General features: G+C 32.7%; 1 protein-coding gene across 1 annotated transcript in view; it reads right to left on the bottom strand.

Annotated features, from left to right (window-relative positions):
* The window catches only part of XRCC3 (X-ray repair cross complementing 3), a 49902-nt gene that overhangs the window by 21587 nt on the left and 5437 nt on the right, over positions 1-22878 (bottom strand). The window contains exons 3-5 of the mRNA XM_051978294.1: positions 18303-18393; positions 17887-18024; positions 8162-8374 (exon numbers count right to left, since the gene is read on the bottom strand). Of these exons, the coding sequence (XP_051834254.1) occupies positions 8162-8374; positions 17887-18024; positions 18303-18357 (406 nt within the window). The 5' untranslated portion in view covers positions 18358-18393. The remainder of the gene's footprint in view (positions 1-8161; positions 8375-17886; positions 18025-18302; positions 18394-22878) is intronic.

Genomic DNA, 22878 nt, shown 5'->3' with positions numbered 1-22878 from the left:
TATGGAATAAAATGAAGAAAAGTCATAATGCAATAAAAATTATAGCTAATAAAAGGCCATGGAAACATAGATTAAAATCCGTTTAAAACTAAAACCTGTAATCATAAAGAATAAGTGAGTCAAAGAAAAAAAATAACAGAAACAATTATATTAAAGAGAATGACAGCAATTTTTAAAAATAACAAAATTTATGGGATACAGCATAAGTAATGCTTAGGGAAAAGTTCATATCTTTTTCCCCCCTGAAGCAATTAGGGTTAAGTGACTTGCCCAAGGTCGCACAGCTAGGAAGTAGCTCCTGACTTCAGGGTTGGTGCTCTAACCACTGCATCACCTACCTGCCCCAAAGTTCATATCTTTAAATGAAATAAAAATAAAACAATAAATAAAACAGAGAAAGAATAGGTCAATTAAGTGAGTATGCAACTAAAGGGGAAAAAAAAACTAGAAAAGAATAAATTTTAAAACCCCAATTAAATACCCGACACCAAACTGGATCAATAAAATTGAAAGTCAAGAGAACTACTGAATTAATAAAACTATCAGTTGGTTTTTTAGGAAAAAATACCAAGCAAAACCATAAAATAAATCATTGGTTAATTTGATTTTTAAAAAGAGAAAAACTGAATTACCAATATCAAAAATGAAAAGGATACATTCACCATCAATGAAGGTAAAATTAAAGCAATTATTAGGAGCTATTTTGTCCAATTACATGCCAATAAGTCTAACAATTTAAGTGAAGTAGATGAATATTTACAAAATGTAAAATGCCCAGATTAACAAAAGAATAATTAAATAACTATTTTAGGAAAAAGAAATTGAATAAGCCATCCATGAACTCTTAAGAAAAATCAACAGTAACCAATGGATTCACAAGTGATTTCTACTGAACATTTAAAGAACATATAATTCCAATACTATATAAAGTATTTGGAAAAGTAACCAAAGAAGGAATCCTATCAAATTCATGACACAAATATTCTACCAATACCTAACCAGGAAGAACAAAAGCAGAGAAAGAAAACTACAGACCAATGATTCCTAAGGAATATTGATGCAAAAATTTTTACTAGCAAAGATGTAATATATCAGCAATATATCACAAAGATCATTTACTACTACTACAATGAGGTGGGATTTGCATCAAGAATGCAGGGCTGGTTGAATATTAGGAAAACTATCACATAATTGACCATATTGATAATAAAACCAACAAAAATCATATAATTATCTCAAGTTTAGAAAAAATGTTTGCTAAAACCCAACATTCAATTCTATTAAAAATAACACAAAATATAGGAATAAATGGAGCTTTCCTGAAAATGATAAATAATATTTACTTAAAACCAACAGTGAACATGATATGTAATGGGGAAGCCTTTTCAATAATTTGTGTAAATCAAGCATGCCCATAATGACCTACTATTATTCAATATTGTACAAGAAAATTTAGCTTTATCAATAAGAAAAGAAAAAAAATTGAAGGTATTAGAATAAGGAAACAAAGCTATCATTCTCTGTAAATAACATAATGAAGAATCATAGACAATCAATTAAAAATACTTAAAATAATGAACAATTTCAGCAAAGTTGTAGGCCTTAAAAAAACCTCCTGCAAATTGTTAGAATTTCTGTATGTTACCAGTGAAGTCCAGCAGCAAGAGAGAAGAGAAATTCCATTTAAAACAAATGCAGACAACAATAAATACTTGCAAGTCTATCTACCAAGAGCCATATGAATACAATTACAAAAACACTTTTCACATAAAGTCATATCTATACAATTGAAAAAAATGTTCATTGCTCATAAGGAGACTGAATCGATATAATAAAAATGACAATCTACCTAAATAAATGAATTTTTTCCCAGTGGCATACCATCAGACTATCAATAAATTATTATATGGAGCTAAGAGGAAAAATAACAAAATTCATCTGGAAGAACATAAAGTCAAAAATATTAAAGGAATTAATGGGGAAAAAATATAAAGGAAAATATAAAGGCTTAGGTGTGTACCAAATCTCAAATTCTATTACAAAGTTATAATCATCAAAATAATGTGGTACTAAGAAATAAAGTGGGAGATCAATGGAACAGATTAGGTACACATACTTGTGCTTGATAAACACAGAGATCCAAACTTTGGGATAGTAATGTCAGATATTAACCTTACAAAAACTGCTGGGAAAACTAGAAAGCACTTAGGCAAAAATGGGTACAGACCAACACTTTACACTGGAGACCAGGATAAAGTCAAAATGGGTATATGATTTAGAAATAAAGGGTGATACCATAATCAAATTAGAACATGGAAGAGATTACTTGTCAGATCTATAGATAAGGGAAAAAATTATGACCAAACAAGAGATAGAGAAGATTACAGGAAGTAAAATGGATAATTTTTGATTATATTAAATTAAAAAGATTTTGCACAAACAGAACTAATGCAGAACAAAATTTGAAGGAAAGTAGAAAACTGTAACGACAGCACTGGCACCCAGGATACCCCAGAATCTGCCGGAGTCAGGATAAGCAAAAGTCCTCAGTCTTTATTCTTGGTCTTTAGGGGTAGAAGTGAAGAGGATGGAAGAGAATCTCCACAAGTGTCTTCTCCCTCCTCTACAGCTGAGAGTATGTCCCTGACTAGCTTTACTCCACCCCCTAGTTATATCCAGTCACATTTAGAATCAAAGTAAGGAAAAATTTTCACATGGCTGCCCAAAAGTGAGGCAGCAAAGGATGGCAAAATAATACAGCACTGGGCCCAGAGTTGGGAAGACTTGAGTTCAAATCTTGTCTGTGTGTGTGACTCTAGACTAGTCACTTAACCTCCATTTGCCTCAGTTTATTCAATTGTTTAAAAGAGAATAATATCCAAGCCAATTCTAATAGATTTTGGATAGAAAATGCCATCTGAATCCAGAAAAAGAATTATGGAGATTGAATATATATCAATACATGCTATATTCACTTTTTTTTCCCTCTCCCATGCTTTTTCCTTGTTCTGATTTTTCTTTCTCAACATGATTCACAAAGCAATGCATACTCAAAACAAACAAATAAATAAAATTTTTAAAGTGGGGGAAAAAGAGACAATAATAACAGTACTTCCAGGATTGCTGTGAGGATCAATGATCATCCTCACAACAAATTAATGATATTTGTAAAGTGCCTGGCACATAGTAGACACTATATAAATACTTATTCCATTCTCTTCCCTTCCCCACCCCAAGAGTAAAAAGGACAGCTTTGGTTGCTCCTAAGGGAATGACTTTCCCTTCATTAGTGGTCTTTAAAGGGAAGATGAACTGACTCCATGTGAAGGATGGTGCAGGAAGGATTCCTATCCAAGTGTGGATCAGATAAGGTGATTACTTAGTTTTCTTCCAAATTTGAGATTCTGTGAACATAAGTCCATGAGAATTAAAGAGATGTTAGATTATGGAGAAAGAAGGTTGTAGGAAAGAAGTGTGGGAAAAGTCTTCATAGAGAGGGCAGAAGAGGAAGAACTGCTTTCCAGCAGGAGTGGGAACAGAAAAAGAAGCCCAGAAAGAAGTGATTTTTATTCAATATGGAACATCACTTCTCTTCCCTGTCCCTCACATAATTCCCTATCATCTGTAAGAAGGGAATTGACTTAGATCAGGGTTTTCTTGTTTCCTTGAGGAGCAGGCATATAAAATCCTCTTGGAGGAAAAATTGGAAGAAATGACCAAAATTATTAGACATTTTAAAACATATTACCTCCCCGTCATCTGCCCTTCTCTCTCCAAAAACATACATCCACACATAGAGATATGAATATAGATGTAGATATATAGAGAGGCAGTGAGAGAGAGAGATCACAAATACATATAATTTTTGTTGTTTAATCATTTCAATTCATGTCTGACTTTTTGTGACCACTTTTGGGATTCTCTTGGCACTGGAGTGGTTTGCCATTTCTTTCTCCAGCTCATTTTATAGATGACTCTGCCTCATCCACAATCATATTATGTTGTTATGTGAAAACCACAAAAATATTGAAGCATATTATATAACTTTTATTGTATATTTATGTGTTTCAAAATGGTAATAAATGTTTACTTTTGTTTGAATACAATATGAGTTAAGAAAATTATTTGCATGGATTTAAAAAATAAAAGGGAGAGTGGTGTAGCCATTTTTATTCAATAAAGGGGATAGTGCTACACAAAGTTTAGAAACCACTGATTTATATGATTGCTAAGATTCCCTTCAGCTCTCTCTATTCCTTTCAATTGTTCCATCATCTGTGCTAGGGGAACACTAAAAAGCAAAGAAGAATTCTCAATATTTCTATATATGCTCTGAAAGAACATGTATAGACTTGAAACTAGGATTACATGCCAAATTGCTAGACCAAATCCATTCAAATTCTTAACAATCTCCCCCAACAGGAAGAAAGCACTATTTTTCTCTTCTTTCATATTACCATTAATCTCTAATCTCTAATCTAATCTCTAATCTCACAAGATCACTTAGTGTGGGAATATCAGGAAAGGCTTCATGGAAGAGATATTAATTGAGCTTGGCCTTTAACAAGTGAATTTCTTTTTTTGGAGGGGAGGGGGAATTCTTTCATTTTCTAATAGTATTTTATTTTTCCTAATACATGTACAGATAGTTTTCAACATTCATTTTTGTAAGACTTGGTGTTCTAAACCTTTCTTACTCCCTTTCTTACTTTCCCCTCTTCCCAAGACAGCAAGCAATTTGATATAGATTATATATGTACAATCCTTTTAACAATATTTCCATATTTGTTACGTTGTGCAAGAAAAATCAGACCAAAAGGGGGGAAAAACCACAAGAAAGAAAACAAACAAAAAGTGAAAATACTATTAAACAAGTGGATTTTGATAAATGGAGATGTGAAAGAAGTATGTTTCTTGCAAGTGGGATAATCTATGTGAATATATGAAATACAAAAGAGAAAAGTAAGATCAAGAAAGAGTTAATTATCTAATCTGGCAAGAACAAAGTATGTATGAAAGAGAAATATGATTGGAAAGGTAGAATAGAGATGGTATTGAAGATTCTGAATGCCATTCTACAGAGCTTATATTTGAACTTAATGCTAACAGGAATCTACTGACGTATATCAGAAAGGAGTGACATAGTCAGATCTGCATATTAGGAAGATTATTTTTAGCAGCTGTGTGAAAAATGGGTTAGATGAAAGATCAAAGACAGGTACATCAGTGAGGAAACCATTACAACACTTTGGGGCAGACGTATCAAACTCACGGGGCAGCATATTGCCACAAAACACATTAAAATGTAACTGAGAAAGGGTTAACAAAATAAAAAAATATATAATGTAGATGTTAATTTGAGGTTTTCTAAGTCAATATTGGCCAGCAGAAATCTGCTTCTATTTGAGTTTGACACCACTAGTCTAGGGGGAAAATATCAGGACTTGAAATGGGTTGATGATAATATAAATGCAGAAAAGGGAAAGGGTATGAGAGTTACTGTGGAAGTAGAATTGACAGGGGTTGGCAACTGACTAGAATAACATAGTGGGGTGACAGAATAGAAGAGCAAAAGATGACTCCACTTTTGAGCTTTACATAAATGGGAAGATGATTATCCTGGCAACAGAAATAAGTAAGCTGACAAAAGGGACAAAGTTGGGGGGTTAGGAAAAGATGAATTAATTTTTTTGTATAGATGATGCCAAAAAATTATCAACAAAGATGACAAATAATGGAGCTTTTAAGAAATGAATTTTGCAGGTACTTCAAGTTAGACTCTGCAAAGAAAAGTCATAAATAAGTAGCATATAATTTCTCAAGTTTCTACTAAAAACATATTCCTTCTCTCATGTCCAAGAAAAGATTCAAATTTATAAAATTGAGAACCATTCATCAACATAAGTAGTCAAAAGACATGAACTGATAGTTTTCTTTTCTTTTCTTTTTTTATTTTAAGAAAATTTAATTAGAAATTGTCTATTATCTGTCGATTTTTAGTGATATAGTTTTTTTCTTTTTTTTTTAATAACTTTTTATTAATAGAACTCATGCCAGGGTAATTTTTTACAACATTATCCCTTGCATTCACTTCTGTTCCGATTTTTCCCCTCCTTTCCTCCACCCCCTCCCCCAGATGGCAAGCAATCCTTTACATGTTGAATAGGTTACAGTATATCCTAGATGCAATATATATGTACAGAACCGAACAGTTTTCTTTTTGCACAGGGAGAATTGAATTCAGAAGGTATAAATAATCCGGGAAGAAAAATAAAAATGCAAGAGTTTATATTCATCTCCCAGTGTTCTTTTTTTGGGTGTAACTGCTTCTGCCCATCTTTGATCAATTGAAACTGAATTAGCTCTCTTTATCGAAGAGATCCACTTCCATCAGAATACATCCTCAAACAGTATCATTGTTGAGGTATATAATGATCTCCTGGTTCTGCTCATTTCACTTAGCATCAGTTCATGTAAGTCTCGCCGAACTGATAGTTTTCAAAGGAAGAACTCTAAGCTATCAACAAACATAAAACAATTCTACAAATCTCTAATAATTTAAGAAATACAAATTAAGGTAACCTTTAGGTATTCCCTCATGTCCATCAGACTGGCAAAATTGACAAGAAAAATGACAAATGTTGCAAGGCCATTAGGAAAATGGGCACACTAATGCATTGCTGGTAGTTTGGCACAACTATCCTAGAAAACATTCCAACCAGAGTACTAAACTGTGCATACCCTTCAACCCAGAAATACCACAACTAGGTTTATACCTCAGAGAAATCAAAGAAAGAAGAAAAGATCCAGTAGGTTAAAAAAATATTTATAGCTTCTCTTTTTTTGTGGTGGCAAAGAAATGGAAACTAAAGGAATCAACTGGAGAATGATTGAACAAATTATGTTATGAATATGAGTATAATCAGAAATTATCAATCTGTAAAAAATGAAAAAGACAGTTTCTGGGAAACCTAGAAAGACCTATATGAATTGATGCAGAGTGAAGTAAGCAGAACTCAGAAATAAAATTTACAATGTAACAACAATATCAGAAAACAAAAAAATTTTGAAAAACTTAAAAATTCTGATCAACATAATGATCAAAATTATTCCAGAGGACTGATGATGAAGCATGCTATCAATCCACTTTTTGACACAGAAGTAATGAACTAAATATGTAGAGTAAAACACACATTTTTGAACATGGTTAATATGAGACTTTGTTTTGCTTAATTATGAACATTATGAGTGAAGGTTTGTTGTTTTATTTTTTTTAGGGATAAGGTAGGAGGTTGGAGGAAGAAAAATGTTTGATAATTAAGAAGAAAATAATTTCCCCCCTTTTTCAATAGTACTTTATTTTTCCAAATACCTGCAAAGATAGTTTTCAACATTCATTTTTGTAAAACTTTGTGTTCTATATATTGGATTAGTTGCCATGTAGAGGTGGGGGTGGGGAGAAAAATTTGGAACAGTTTTTTTTTTAAATTAAATTAAAGTTTTTTATTTTCAAATATGCATGGATAATTTTTCAATATTAACCCTTGCAAAACCTTGTCTTACAAATTTTTCTTCCTCCAAGCAATCTGATATAGATTAAATATCTGCAATCCTTTTAAATATATTTCCAAATTTGTCATGTTGTGCAAAAAAAATCAGACCAAAAGGAAAAAATACCAGAAAAAAAAAAACAAAGAAAAAGATAAAAATTCCTATGCTTCAATCCATAATTAGTCTCCATAGCTCTCTCTCTGGATATGACTTAGCATTTTCCATCCCAAATCTATCACATTATTGAGAAGAACAAAGGCTATCACAATTGATCAACAATAATCTTGTTGTTATTGTGTAATACTGTTGACATTCTTCCATAAATACTATATACATTAATAGGTTGGTATTACTATGGTCTTTTTATATTTTGTATAAATAATAGTAATTATAATGCACCAGCTACCTACAGGTTTTTCATGTAAATAGGTTATGATCTAAGTTTATATGCCTGAGTTTAGCATTTGGGGAAATCTTAAGGGAGGCCTCCACTACTTTATTTGGGAGCTCATTTCAAAGAAATTATTTATTTATATGCCAATTTCAGAAGCCTCCAACTCTACAGAAAAAAATATGAAAACACATAATCAAATGAGTGTCTTGTGCTTACCTGACTCTAGTCCTCCATACTCATAAGGATATTGCACAGAGAGAGAGAGCTGAAGGCCAATCTGAGTCTTCCCAGCAGAACTCTGTCCAACAAGCTCTGAAATTCCCACCAGGGGGAGACCACCTCTTAAAAGTCTATTAAGTATTGAGCAGCCAAAGCCGAGTTTCTTATGCTGTACTGGAAATTCCTCTTTCTGTTGATATATCTGAAGTGCTTAAGGATTTAAAAAAGAAAGAAATGAACTGCTACCAAATAGTTTGTTTGAAAACAAACAGTTTTCATTAAGAATCAACAAATCAACATTCAAGTTTTACAAAGAATGTATTCTCTGGGTAAGTCATCATAGATACTTGTCATATCAGAAGTTTATTTGGTTTATCTGGTTACCAATATAACTCCTAGGAGAAAAGTAGGCTAGTCAGGATTACTGATGGCTAATTTTTTTTAATACTTAGTTCATTATTGTTCAGTTATGTCTGACTCTTCATGACTCACATTAGCAGAGATATTTATACTGTTTGTCTCACAAAATTATGGGGATTAAATGACTATATTTACTCATTTACATAACATAAAGTGAATTACAAAGTGTTATTTAAAAGCCAATCATTATTATCTTATGCTAAATGATGGGAGCTTTTAACCCATTTACAGCGAATAACAATACAAAAAATGCATAAACGAATCAGAGAGGCACAAATGAAATGTTAAATAAAGTCAGAGGAAAAACGCAATGATATGTTTTGTCTAGCACAAAAAAGTTTCTTATGTGCGCAGCTTGACATTAAATTGGTTAGAACACAATTAGAAGCTGATATCCTTCTTGGAATTTAAATAACTAACCTTGAGACAGAATAGGCCTAAAATTTCCATCTCATATAATGAGAAGGCCTAGGTGAAAAGGAACTAATTTAGTCATACATATCCTACCTAACCATACCTTGGGATTAATTCTATTTTTAATTCTGAATCATCATCTGCATCTATAGATGGGTGGGTTTTTGACAAGTTTGACAAGTCTTCAATTGACACAATTATGAGGCTTTGTAGATTTACACTAGAAGAGTTTCACTTTGCCTTTCTCAATCAGTGAAATGGGGGTAAATATTCTCTTTATACCTCAACTGCTTCAAATGAGAGAAATAAGAATAACAATATGAGAGTTTCAAATAAAAATAATAAAAATACCTATTATTATTTAGTGCTTTAGCATTTAGAAAGCAAGAAAGATAGTAGGAATATCATTTTTCCTATTTTACAGGGGAAAAAACTGAGGCAAAGGGAAGCGATTTGTTTAGTACAAAAAACAGAATTTGAACTTGGGTCTTTTGACTTTAAGACTGCTGCTCCTTTTACTGTACCAGTCTGCTTCTCAGCAAATAGATGTAAAAGCACTCTGAAAATCATAACAGGTTATGAAAATGTAAAAGATATTAACATTAATATCAAAATCCTGAATGCTCTGGGGAATCATGTGGTCTAGGAAGAAGAGAAAAGAATAAGCATTTAGATAATGCCTATGAGATGTCAAGCACCATGCTAAGTGCTTTAGAATATGAAAGATGAGACTACTTGAACCTAACCTTGGTCTTCTATTCATTCTATGAAAGAAGACTACAATACAATCCACTTTACAAAAGTTTCTCCTCGTTTGTACATCTAGATTCTTTCCTCATCACACTGTTTTTCAACTTTTCTGTACACAAAAGGCATGTCACTTCTTATTTTCTCTTCTGCCTATCACTAATCTATACCACTCTCACATACTTCGCATATTCACAATTCTCCTCTTGGTGGCCCACTATTTCAGAAGGTGCAACTATTCTCTCTGCCAAACTCCTAAGACCTATGCCCTCTTTGTCATTTCACTAGGACTATTATGGGACCTCATTGAGAAATGGAGCAGCAGATATGAAGTAGGTAGCAGGGATGCCTTACTTTCTATCATACCGTAAACCAATCTTGTGACAGTAAGAATCCAGATTGATGATACATGGTCTACAGTAATGCTGTCATTGCATATGAAGAAGAGTGTCTCCTATTCAGAAGTGAATCACTTTAAGAGATATGTCCCCAACGCCTGTATACAATTTCAGAATTTAATATCATTCCTTTCCTCATGAAGTGCTAAAAAGGTTCTTTCCCATCAGGGCTGCCTCTCTGATTCCTATCAATCCTACAAAAGGCTCCCATGCTTTTTTCTTGATTGGTCTTCTTGATTACCTTGAAGCAGAAGTGATTTTTTCCCCCTCTGAACTAAGACAGAATGTGAAAAAGCAGCAAGAGAAGTACACAATTATCTTGTATCATAGTTATTGATGTTTAGCTTCTTTCTCAAATAGACTATATATCTCTTAAGAATAGAGAATGTGTCTCATTCATTTTTGTATTCCCAACAATGGTAACCAGAAGATCTGGCACATAGTAGCACCAAAAATATGTGAATTGATTTTTTGGTATGTTTTATTTTGTCATTGTTGAGATAGGATCTTCCTATCCTGCCCAGTCTACAAATGCAACAGTCATAGGCACACTCTCACTGCCCCATTTCTGACCTAGCTGGTTTGACCCTCCTTAGGCAACCAAGTATCCCTCTGCTCTTAAGGGCTCACTATATGAGTGCCGGACTTAAGTGTGTACAGCTGTGTAGACAGTTGGTCATGTTGTTGCTCTGCCCTCTAGTGGGCAAGCAATCCACTAGTGACAGCCATGCTCAGAACAGAGATAACAGGCTTGCATCACCATGTCAGGAAATATTTGCTAAATTAAACCTTACTTAAATGTTAATATTTTGAATGTAGGAAAGAAATTCCTATAAAGTGAGTCTGATATTTAACATAATTTAACATAATATGAAAGTTGTATATAGGCATTTATGAATCAACTCTCTGAACCTTAGTTTGTCCTGATAAATAGACACAATTTTCTGACACATCTATTTTTTTAAATTTCTTTTTGGCTTTTAGTAAAAGTGAAAATAACCAAGAAAAACCGCAAAAAAAAAAAAAAATACAAGCAAGAGAAAGAACTTAAACATAGGTGGGGACAAAGAAGATCTGGATTCAAGTTCAAAAGATAGTCAATCAAAAGAGCTATTTCTACTTCAAACAAAAAGATAAAATGGTTAACAAGACCAAAAAGAGCTCATGGAAGAGCTTAAAAAGGACTTTAAAAATAAAATAAGAAATATCAAAATGGCTTAGCAGAAAAAAAAAAAAAAGGTTTTCACCCCTGTATCTAGAAGAATCAGTTAACAACTCCTCCAGTTTACAGCTCCCTACTAAGTTTGCTTGTTTTCTCAGGATTTAGTAAGTGGGTTTTCATTTATATTGTCAAAAATTGACGTATTTTTTCTTTTAAATTATACTTTGTTTTGCACTTTAGTAAGAATGAACGTATTAAGTAATGGAATGAAATAATCCCTGAAACACAACTTCATACATCAATAAATGCTTTAAGCCTTTTTAAAAAATCAAACATTAAGTGGTGTTTGAATAACCTAATATTAGAGAATGAGTAGGTTAAAGAACATGTCATAGAAACAATAATTTTGTTAAAGAGAATGATAATAATAAGGCAACATACTAAAATCTATAGGATACAGTTAAAGCAGCACTTAGGGGGGAAATGGATATCTCTAAATACTTACATCAATAAAATAGAGAAAGAACAGACCAAGGAATTGGATTATTTAATTTTAAAAACTAGAAAAAGAACAAATTTTAAAAATTCAATTAAATATCATATTGAAAAACCTAAAAATTAAAGATTAATTAAATTGAATGTAAGAAAACTACTGAATTAATAAATAAAGCTCAGTTGGCTTTATGAAAAAAACAAACCAATAAAATAGATGTTACTAGTCAATATGACTAAAAAAAGAGAGAAAACCAAATCACTAATGCTAAAAATGAAAAGGAAGGAAGATGGAATCAAAGGAATTATTATGAATTATTTTGCCAATTATATGTCAAAAATTTAATAACCTAAATGAAATGAATATTTACAAAAATACAAACTGCCCATGTTAACAGAAAAGCAAATAAAATATCTAAATAAATCTATTTTAGAAAAAGCAATTGAACAGGCCATATGAGTTTCCTAAGAAAAAAACATCAGGACCAGATGAATTTACAAATTCTACCAAAACATTGAAATATCAACTAATTCTAATATTAAATAAATTATTTGGACTAATAAACAAAGAAGGAGTTTTACCAAATTCCTTTTATGAAACATACTGATACCTAAACCCGAAAAAGCAAAAACAGAAAAAAAAAATTGCAGAAAAATAATTTCACTGATGTTTGCAAAAATCCTAAATAAAATACAAGACTGCAACAATATATCACAAAAACATTGTGACCAAATAGAATTTATATCAGGAATAGAGGGATAGTTTAACATAAAGGAAAATTATTGATATATTTGATTATGTCAATAATAAAAGTAACAAAATCATATGATTACATCAACAGATTAAAAAAAAAGCTTTTGACAAAATTAAATACTCATTCCTGTTCCTGTTAAAAACAGTTGTAGGCATAGGTATAAATGGAATTTTCCTGAAAATGATGTATCTACTTAAAACTTTTAAGTAAGGGTAATAAATTATTATTCAGAATGGGGATAAGTTTTCTAGCTTCTGCCTTCTCAGTAAGATCAGGAGTGAAACAAGAATGTTGATTATCACCAACATTATTCAATTTTGTACTAGAAATGTTAGCAATGTTAACAATAAGAGAAGAAAAGGAAATAAGTCATCAGAATGAGCAATGAGATAATAAAATTGTCTCTTCTTGCAGAAGACATAGATGATATCTTTGGAAAATCCCAGAACTTCAGCAAAAAAAGCTAGTTGAAATAATATTGGCAGAGTAGCAGAATATAAAATAAACTCACATAAATCATCAACAAAACCCTGCAAAAAGTTATCCCATTTAAAAAACTGTACACAGCATAAAATATCTGGGAATATACCTGTGAAGACAAATCTAGGAATGACATGAACATAACTATAAAACACTTTTTATACTAATAAAGTCAGAATAGGGCCCAATTGAGATGGTGAAGAGTAGATAGGACTTTGCCTGAGCTATTCCTGGCTTCCCTCAGATCAACACTAGATCAAGCCTCTGAATAGATTTTGGAGTAACAGAATCCACAAATATTTGGAGTGTAACAAATTTACAGCAGAAGATATCTTGGAAGGACTTCAGGAAAAGTTTGTTTCAATTGGGTGGGAGGTGGGGAGAGACACAGCTCAATGTAATTAAGATGTTGGGAGACTCAGGGAGGAGAGTCCCTGCAAGGGGAGTCTAGTGGAAGGCTCTTAGCCAAAATATAGCAGGCTTGGCTTCTTTGTCCTGGTTCAAAAGACGAGTGTATCAGCAAACTAGCTATAAGACTTCCAATGCAACTATAAAGGGCAAATAGTGAACCGTGAATCCCAGTAAACAGGCAGAATTTGGCCAGGCCCACTAAGTGCAGGGGTGAAGCCTACAGCACTGGCCGCAGCACAGCAGAAATCCTTTGTTACCCTGTAGAGGAAGCTTGAGACAATTTGTTTTGTGTCCTAGGAGCAGAACTCAACCTTTAAAAATGAGAAAAAGCAAAAGATAACTGCTATGGAGATAGGGAAGAACAGAATTCAAACCTTGAGTACACTACAGGCAAAATGCCTCTAGATGAAGCCTCAAAGAGGGATGCGAGTGATCTTCAACTCAAAAGACTCTCTTGGAAGAATTTTAAAAGGATCTTAAATGAGGGAAGAAAATTGGGGAAAGGAAATGAGACCTTTGCAGGAGAGTTTGGAAAAGGAAACAGAAATTGATTGTGTAAAGTCAGATTTAAATAATTGGAGAAATATTAATTGTTAATGGGCGGGTAGAGCCAATATAATAAAAATGACAATTTTACCTAATCTACTTATTCAATGCTATTCCAATTAAATTACCAAAAAAAATTTATTGAGCTAGAAAAAGAAAAAATTCATTTGGCAGGGAAAAAAAAGTAAAGAATATCAAAGGAATTAATGAAAAATATATGAAAGAAGAAGGTTTAACTGTACCAAATTTTAAACTACAAGCCAGCAATTATCAAAATTATTTTGTACTGGCCAAGAAAAAGAAAGGTGGATCAGTAGAACAGAATAGATATACAATATATAGTAGCAAATGATTATAATATCCTTATATTTGACAAGTATAAATATTTAAGCTTTTTGAGATAAGAATTCACTATTTGGTTAAAAAAAAAAAAAGTTGGGGAAACTGGAAAGCAATCCAGTAGAAACTGAGTATAGATCAATATCTTACATCATTTACCAAGATAAGGTCCAAATGGATACATGATCTGGATATAAAGGATACACATACACAGGGATGAAAATTAGAAGAACATGAAATATGTTATTTATCAAACTTAAGGAAAAGAGAAGAATTTATGAATAAAGAAGAAAGAACATTGTGAGATGTATAATGGATAATTTTCATTACATCAAATTTAAATGGTTTTATACAAATAAAATTTGTTAAGGCAAAAAAAAAAAGATTTCATATCTCAAACGCAAAGAGAATTTAAGCTTTAGATATCATCTCATACCTACCAGATTGACTAAAATAACAGAAGGGGAAAATGACAAATGTTGGAAGAGATATCAAAAAACTGGCATACTATTAAACTGTTGGTTTTAATTTCTTCATCTGAAAATTGTTCATATCCTTTGACCATTTATCAATTGGAGAATGGCTTGTGTTCTTTTTTTTATTAAAGCTTTTAATTTTCAAAACATATGGATGGATAATTTTTCAACACTGACCCTTGCAATAGCCTTGTGTTCCAAATTTTCCCCTCCTCCCCTAGATGGCAAGCAATCCAATATATGTTAAACATAATAAAATATGTGTCAAATCCAATGACATACAATGACAATTGGACATAAATCCAATATATGTAAACATTTATACGATTAAACTGCATAAGAAAAATCACATCAAGAAGAAAATGAATAAGAACAAGCAAACAACAACAGAAAGAGTGAGAATGTTATATTGTGTTCCACACTCAGTTCCCACAGGCCTCTCTCTGGGTGTAGATAGCTCTCTTCACCACAAGTTCATTGGAAATGGCCTCGACCATCTCACTATTGGAAAGAGTCACAGCCATTAGAATTGATCATCATATAATCTTGTTGTTGCCGTGTACAATGATCTCCTGGTTTTGCTCATTTCACTTAATATCATTTTATATAAGTCCCTCAAGGCCTCTCTAAAATCATCCTGCTGATCGTTTCTAATAGAACAATAATCCATAACATTTAGATACCATAACGTATTCAACATTCTCCAAGTGATGGGCAGCCACTCAGTTTCCAGTTTCTTGCCACTATGAAAAGGGCTGCCACAAAAATTTTTGCACATGTGGGTCCCTTTCCCTCCTTTGAGATCTCTTTGGGATATAGGCCCAGTAGAAACACTGCTGGATCAAAGGGTATGCACAGTTTGATAATTTTTTGAGCATAGTTCCAAATTGATCTTCAGAATGGCTGGATCCATTCACAATTATACCAAGAATGTATTAATGTCATTAGTGTCCCAGTTTCCCAACATCCCCTCTAACATTTGTCATTATTTTTTCCTATCATCTTAGCCAATCTAAGAGGTGTATAATGGTATTTCAGAGTTGTCTTGATTTGCATTTTTCTGATCAATAGTAATTTAGAGCACCTTTTCATATGCCTAGAAATGGTTTTAATTTCTTCATGTGAAAATTGTCTGTTCGTATGCTTTGACCATTTATCAATTGGAGAATGGCTTGTATTCTTATAAATTTGAGTCAATTCTCTATATATTTTAGAATTGAAACCTTTAACAGAACACTTGGATATAAATTTTTTCCCCCAGTTTTCTGCTCCCCTTCTAATCTTGACTGCATTGATTTTGTTTGTACAAAACCTTTTTAATTTAATCAAAATTCCATTTTGTCTTTTTTAAAAATTTAATTCTTATTTTAGGTTACGTATTAAGTTCTAAACTATTTCCCTTCCTCTGTCCCCCTCCTCCACCAGAGAAGGCTAGCATTTGACAGAGATAAACACACATATCTATGTACATGTATCCAATAAGCATGTATGGCTGCAATTTGACAGATATACACATTTACATGCATGCATACCTGTGTGTGAGAAACCAAACACATAGATAGTATACTACTGTCTATCAATTTTTTCTCTGGAGGTGTATCACATCTTCCTTCATAGGTCCTTTATAGTTGACTTGGATATTTATAATATCTGTATCCCAAAAGAGATCATAAAAAAGGGAAAAGGACTCATATGTGCAAAAATGTTTGTAGCAGCCTTTTTTGTGATAGCAAGGAGCTGGAAACAGAGTGGATTCCCATTAGTTGGGGAATGGCTGAATAAGTTATGGTATATATGTATTATGGAATATTATTGTTCTATAAAAATGATGAGCAAGATAATTTCAGAAAGGCCTGGAAAGATTTAAATGAATTGATACTAAGTGAAATGAATAGAACCAAGAGAACATTATACACAGCAACAAGATTATGTGATGATTAACAATGATGGACATGACTCTTTCCAACAGTGAGGTGATTCAGGCCAATTCCAATAGACTTGTGATGGAAAGAGTCATCTGCATCCAGAAAGAGGACTATAGGAATTGAATGTGGATCATACCATAATGTTTTCACTTTTTTTGTTGTTGTTTCCTTGTTTTTTTTTTCTTTCTCATTTTTTTCCTTTTTGATCTGATTTTTTTTGGGTGTGCAGCATGATAAATGTGGAAATATGCATAGAAAAATTGTACATGTCTAACATAGATTACTAGCTGTTTAGGGAGGGGGTGAGGGAGAAAAATTTGGAACACAAGATTTCTCAGGGGTAAATGTTGAAAAGTTATCTTTGTGCTGAGTGAAATGAGCAGGGCCAGGAGCTCATTATATACTTCAACAACAATACTATATGATGATCAATTCTGATGGACCTGGCCATCTTCAGCAATGAGATGAACCAAATCAGTTCCAATGGAGCAGTAATGAACTGAACCAGCTATACCCAGTGAAAGAACTCTGGGAGATGACTAAGAACCATTACATTGAATTCTCAATCCCTATATTTTTGCCTGCCAGCATTTTGGATTTCCTACACAGGCTAATTGTATAATTAAAAAAAGTTATCTTTCATGTATTTTGAAAATAAAAAGCTATTATTAAAAAATGATTTTAATTTTAAAAAAAGCAAATGACAATAACAACAATAACTAACATGCATTAAGGTTGGCAAATGCTTTACAATTATTAATTTATTTTTATTCTCTAATCAACCCTGGGAAGTAGTTGCTATCATCCCCATTTTACAGCCAAAGAAACTGAGGCAGTCAGCAAGTAAGTGATTTGCCAGGTCATAGAACTGTGAGTGCCCTGGGTTTGATTTGAACTCAGTTCTTACTGATTCCAAGTCCAGCATTCTACCTCTTTTACTACCTAAAAGCCTCAGAATTGACATCAACATCCTTTTTCTTGGATACATGATAATCATGTAGATTTTTGAAATATGAAGGAAACCTGATTTATGACAGTATAACTTTGATCAAAACCTTCTGTGTTAATGGCCGTTCCATTTGGTAATAATCAATTTTTATGCAATTTATTATCTCAAAAAAAAAATGCCAAGCAAAATTTTCTCATTCTGGTGTTACCTGTCAGAACACAATTATTCCTTAGTGCTAATGAGACTGTTTTCAATAAATACTGGACATCAATGATGGACAGTTTTGTCAGTCTCTGCAAATCTGGTCCAGAAAGGTGCAAAACTTCTTTTATTGATTTCAGTTTGGCTGAAATGAGGAGCACAAATACAGCAAAATGAATAAAAACAATTGTCAGAACAATTTTTTTTTGCAGATTTTAAGTAGCAATTTAAAAAGACAATTTGAATACAAACTCATTCTCACACCAACTGTTAAAAAATACCTTAAAAATACTTTTAATGCAGGGTCACTAGATGGCGTAGGGGACACTTAATACTTCCTAGCTGTGTGATCCTGGGCAAGTCACTTAACCCCAAATGCCTCAGCAAAAATAAGTAAATAAATAATGATGCATCTAAAATTACCTTTCTTAACAGCAGTAATAACTTTAGGATTCAATTCTAGTTGGTCCCAATCCATTTCTTAAATGTATATATTACAGATTTGAGTACTCTCCTATGAATAAAAGAAACATCAAAACATAAGGCAAAAAAATCTGATTCAAGTAACTTTTTTCTTTTAAACTATTTTTCATTTAACAAAAATCAAATAAAATGAGCATTTTTATATACGCCGTAAAATAAAAAGATTGTCTATAAAACTATATCTATTATGTAGAACTTCTATTCTTTTTAAAATATGTAATTTGTTTATAATATATTCTTCTAAACAGTCCTGATTGTGATTCCTCCTGATATTTTTTTGTCTTCTTTCTCCCAACCTTTTTTATTTGTTGTTGTTTGTCTTCCTCTTTCTCTTCTTTTCTCCCAGCTGGAAGTAAGGAAAGCATAAGATATGTATGGATCGTTATTATAAAGATTTTACAGAGATGGCAAAAGCAGGTATATAACCTGGTATTATTCTTGTTTTCCCAATCACCTTTTTTTTTTTTTAGAGAATAGTGACAGAAGTGAAAAAATGGACATCAATAAAACAAAAATTATATATGGAAAAAAAAGAATTCAGAAGTTAATAGTGCAATTTTGTTATTTCTGTGATAAATTCAATAAGCAATCAAAAAAACATATATAACAAATTCATGCATTCACAAACAACTCTTTTGTTTTCTCAGTATCTGGGAATGTTCATGTTTGTTGATGAGAGTTTGGATTTTTTTTTTAAATGAAAAAATTTATGTAGATTCAGTATGGACTAATGGATGTGCTCCATGGTTGTCTATCCAAATGTCCATCAATAGCTAGGAAAGAAAGTATTATTTATTGTTTTGGTGTTTAGTGTTTTGGGTATGGGATGGGGTATGGACAAATGTTTTTGAATGACTCTAAGATCCCATTTAGGAGTTTTTTGTAATGTTACAACATATTGTGCTGTTTAGGAACAGAAAAATCCATTATATTCTAGTTATCCTCCATGAGAGTGACAAACAATGCTGTCAACCATGATGTCCAGTTTTATTCTTGATTTGCTATCAATAAGCAAAAGGAAATCAGCCAATTTGCACATAAGATGTGTTTATCATTGAGCTGATGAACTATATCTCACTAAAGATCATATACTTAATAAGGCTGTAAGATATAGGAAAGAAATTAAAATTTTAATACAGGGTCATTTTCAATTATCTAAAAACATCATTTGTGAGGTTAAGTTGGTATTAGGCCCTTAGGGCAATACATTTATACTTATGTTAATAAAAAGGAGGGAAATGGAAAACACTCAGACACCTACAATTATGAAAGTAAAAGTTCTGTTTTGTAAAAAATATAAAAATAATTCTAATCTTTATTAATTGTAAGTCTATTAAAATAAGTCATATAACACAGTTAAAAAAGAAGACAACCAAGTGAAATGTAATAGGAGAAAAGATATACCGTTAGCAGTGGAACTCTAATTATAGCACATTTAATTATAGAGCATTTAATATTCATTGTCTTTTTCAATTTTCAAACCAACTCTATGAAATGGGTAATAGGTAATGATTTTGTAAACCATTATATATACTCTGTGACCCAGAGAAGAGAAAGGAGTCTCTGAAAAGATAATGACTCTTTGGACAGAAATAGGGATATTTGAAGGAAGGGAGATATTAGGTAGAAAGACAATAAGTACAGTGTTAGGCATGTTGATTTTAAGATGCAAGCAAGGTATCCAGTTTGAAATATTCAATAAGCAACACAGGACAGAGAACGACTGGGATTGACTATATAGATCTGGGAGTATCAGCACAGAAAATCTATGTAAACCTGGGGAAGCTGATGACATTCCAAGAGATTGAGTTTAGAAGAAGAAATAAAAGAAGGTTCTTAATACAATAAATAAATATTACAAAACAAAATCTGAGGAGAGATAGAAAAAAGGTACAATATTGCAACAATAACTAGACCTCCAGAAACTCGAAAGGAACTGTAACAAGAACCCTGATAATGGCTGAGAAACTAAAAAAAAGAATTTAAAAATATGGGAAATTCAAGCTCTTGAAGAATTTGAAAAGACAAACTTGACAGTGTAGAATATAGAAAATTTTAATGAAGCAGAGTACATCATGATATAACAAAGTAGCTGATAGAAGAAAAAATGCAGAAATAAAAACAAGGTAAAAAGAACAATTTGAAAGAATGTTTGAGATCTCTATAAACTAAAAAAACTGAGCTTGAAGGTAGAGTGAGATGGGGCATCTAGGTGACACAGTGGATAGAGCATCATCCCAGAAGTCAGGAGGACCTGAGTTCAAATCTGGTCTCAGACACTTAACACTTCCTAGCTGTGTGACCCTGGGCAAGTCCATTGCCTCAGCCAAAAAAAAAGAAGAAGAAGATTGAGAGAATTTGAGAATCATTGGCCTTCCAAAAAGAAATTATAAAACTAAAACTCTGAATAGTATATTTCAGATAGCCATACAAGAAAATTGCTCAGAAGTATTGGAATTCCTGGAAAAAGAATAATGCAACAGTATTTCTAACTTTAACTCATCCAAAATGTGGATACTTGAGCTCTAGAATTTGGGGGATTAATAAGACTAACAAATGATGAAGCAAATATAATGAATAAAAATAATGCCAGTTTGAAATAACAAGGTTTATTCCTCAATAACAAGACAAAGAAAAAAAAAAGGTGGGGAGAGATAACTCCTATGTGAGAAGAATTAATTTGGCAAAGAACTTATTATGTGAAAAAAGGAGGACTTTAAAATTTTTTTTATTTATTTACTTTTTATTAACCCGGGGCAGAAGTTTGTTTTTTTGTTTTTTTGCTGAGATAATTGGGGTTAAGTGACTTGCCTAGGGTCATAAAACTAGTAAGTGTTAAATGTCTGAGACCAGATTTGAACTCAGATCCTCCTGACTTCAGGGCTGGTGCTCTATCCACTACGCCACCTAATTGCCCCAAAAGGTACTTTTAAATAAAATTAATGGTTTGTTTTCATTTCTCCTAAGACAGTTTGAATCTCTGAAATAGAAAATCAGTGGAAAAAAAGAAACTGAATAAAGGTTAAAAAAACAAACAAACCCATAAGGCATGACAATTTTGCTTCATCAAAAAAATTGAGGCCATTTGGAGACAATGCAGCAACAGAAATAATGACTAAACATTTGGCTAAGGAAAATGCCAATGAGGTTTGCAAAAGAATTATATGGGGGCTAGACAAAGATGCTCCTTTAGAGGAAATCATAAGACGCTGTGCCACAGTGGGCACAAATGCTTATTATGCCCAGACTATGATGAACATGGAAAGACAAGGTCCTTCTTGGCAGAGGAATTCTAGAGAAACTCGTCGATGTTTTCAGTGCGGAAAAATTGGACATTTGAGAGCTCATTGTAGATATGGAGATAGAGTGAGAAGACAGGGTGAGAGAAAACCCAAAAGCCCATGTCCAAAATGTAACCGAGGCTTTCACTGGGCCTCTAAATGTATATTGACCCAGAGGAATGAGAGGCAGGGCCCAGCTCTAAAGTATCAATCAAAGGACAGGTGGGGCATGATAGCAGCTGAGGTTACACCCAGAGAGACTTTAGAAATTCAGAACTCTGATGTCATCAACCAACAGAAAAGCAATCAGGATTACAGTTGGGAAGAATACGGGCCTTTTAAGACAACAAGACAATATCCAATGCAAACAGCTCCTTCCCCTCCTCTTCTTCCATTTCTCAGGGGACTTCCACATTATCTCCTCTTTCACATCTGTCAAAAATCATATGATACCTCTACAACACAAACCATATTCTATTCCATTCCATTACTTCTTCTCCAGCTGACTGTCTCCTCCAGAATTTCCTTTCTCTCACTAATCTTCAATTTCTTCCTGTTTACTATCTGCTTCCTTATCTACAAACTTGTCCATTTCTCCTACATTATGAAAAAATTCTTATTTAATTCAACCATCCTTACTAGCTATTGTCTCCCTATTATCTATTTTCCTTTTGTGACAAACTCCTTAAGAAGGCCAATTATAATCAGTAGCTTTGCTTTCTCTCCTCTCATTGTCTACTATCTGATTGGAGAAGGTGAAAAATAGACATGAGAGTTCTCCTCTCAGATGCTCCACTAAATAGTGGATGATATCCAGGGAATTCTCATCATTTCCCACCTGACTACTTTCCTGGATTTCATCATCTCCAGAAATTTGTCATTCTTCAAGAGCAGATAAACTTGGAAACTCATATCTCCTCAGATCATTTCCTATTTTAAATACATGACTTCATACATCAATTGAAATTGTCCCCTCTAAAGTTACCAATGATCTCTTAATTACCAAATCTCATGGTCTTTGCTTATTTTCATCCTTCTTAACTGTTCTGCAACTTTTAACATTTCTCTTCATAGTCTTCTCCTGAAATATTACTTTTTCTTTAGGCTTTTGAGACACTATTGTCTCCAGGTTCTCTCTGACCATTCTTTCTCAGTCTCCTTTACTGTTTCTTATCTAAGTCATACCCACTAACTGTGGGTGTTCTCCAGGTTTTCTCCTGGGTCCTCTTTGTTCC

The sequence above is a fragment of the Antechinus flavipes genome, chromosome 2 (assembly GCF_016432865.1).
Source record: "Antechinus flavipes isolate AdamAnt ecotype Samford, QLD, Australia chromosome 2, AdamAnt_v2, whole genome shotgun sequence".
NCBI classification, from domain to species: domain Eukaryota; kingdom Metazoa; phylum Chordata; class Mammalia; order Dasyuromorphia; family Dasyuridae; genus Antechinus; species Antechinus flavipes.
This window is presented reverse-complemented; position numbering and strand designations above follow the sequence as displayed.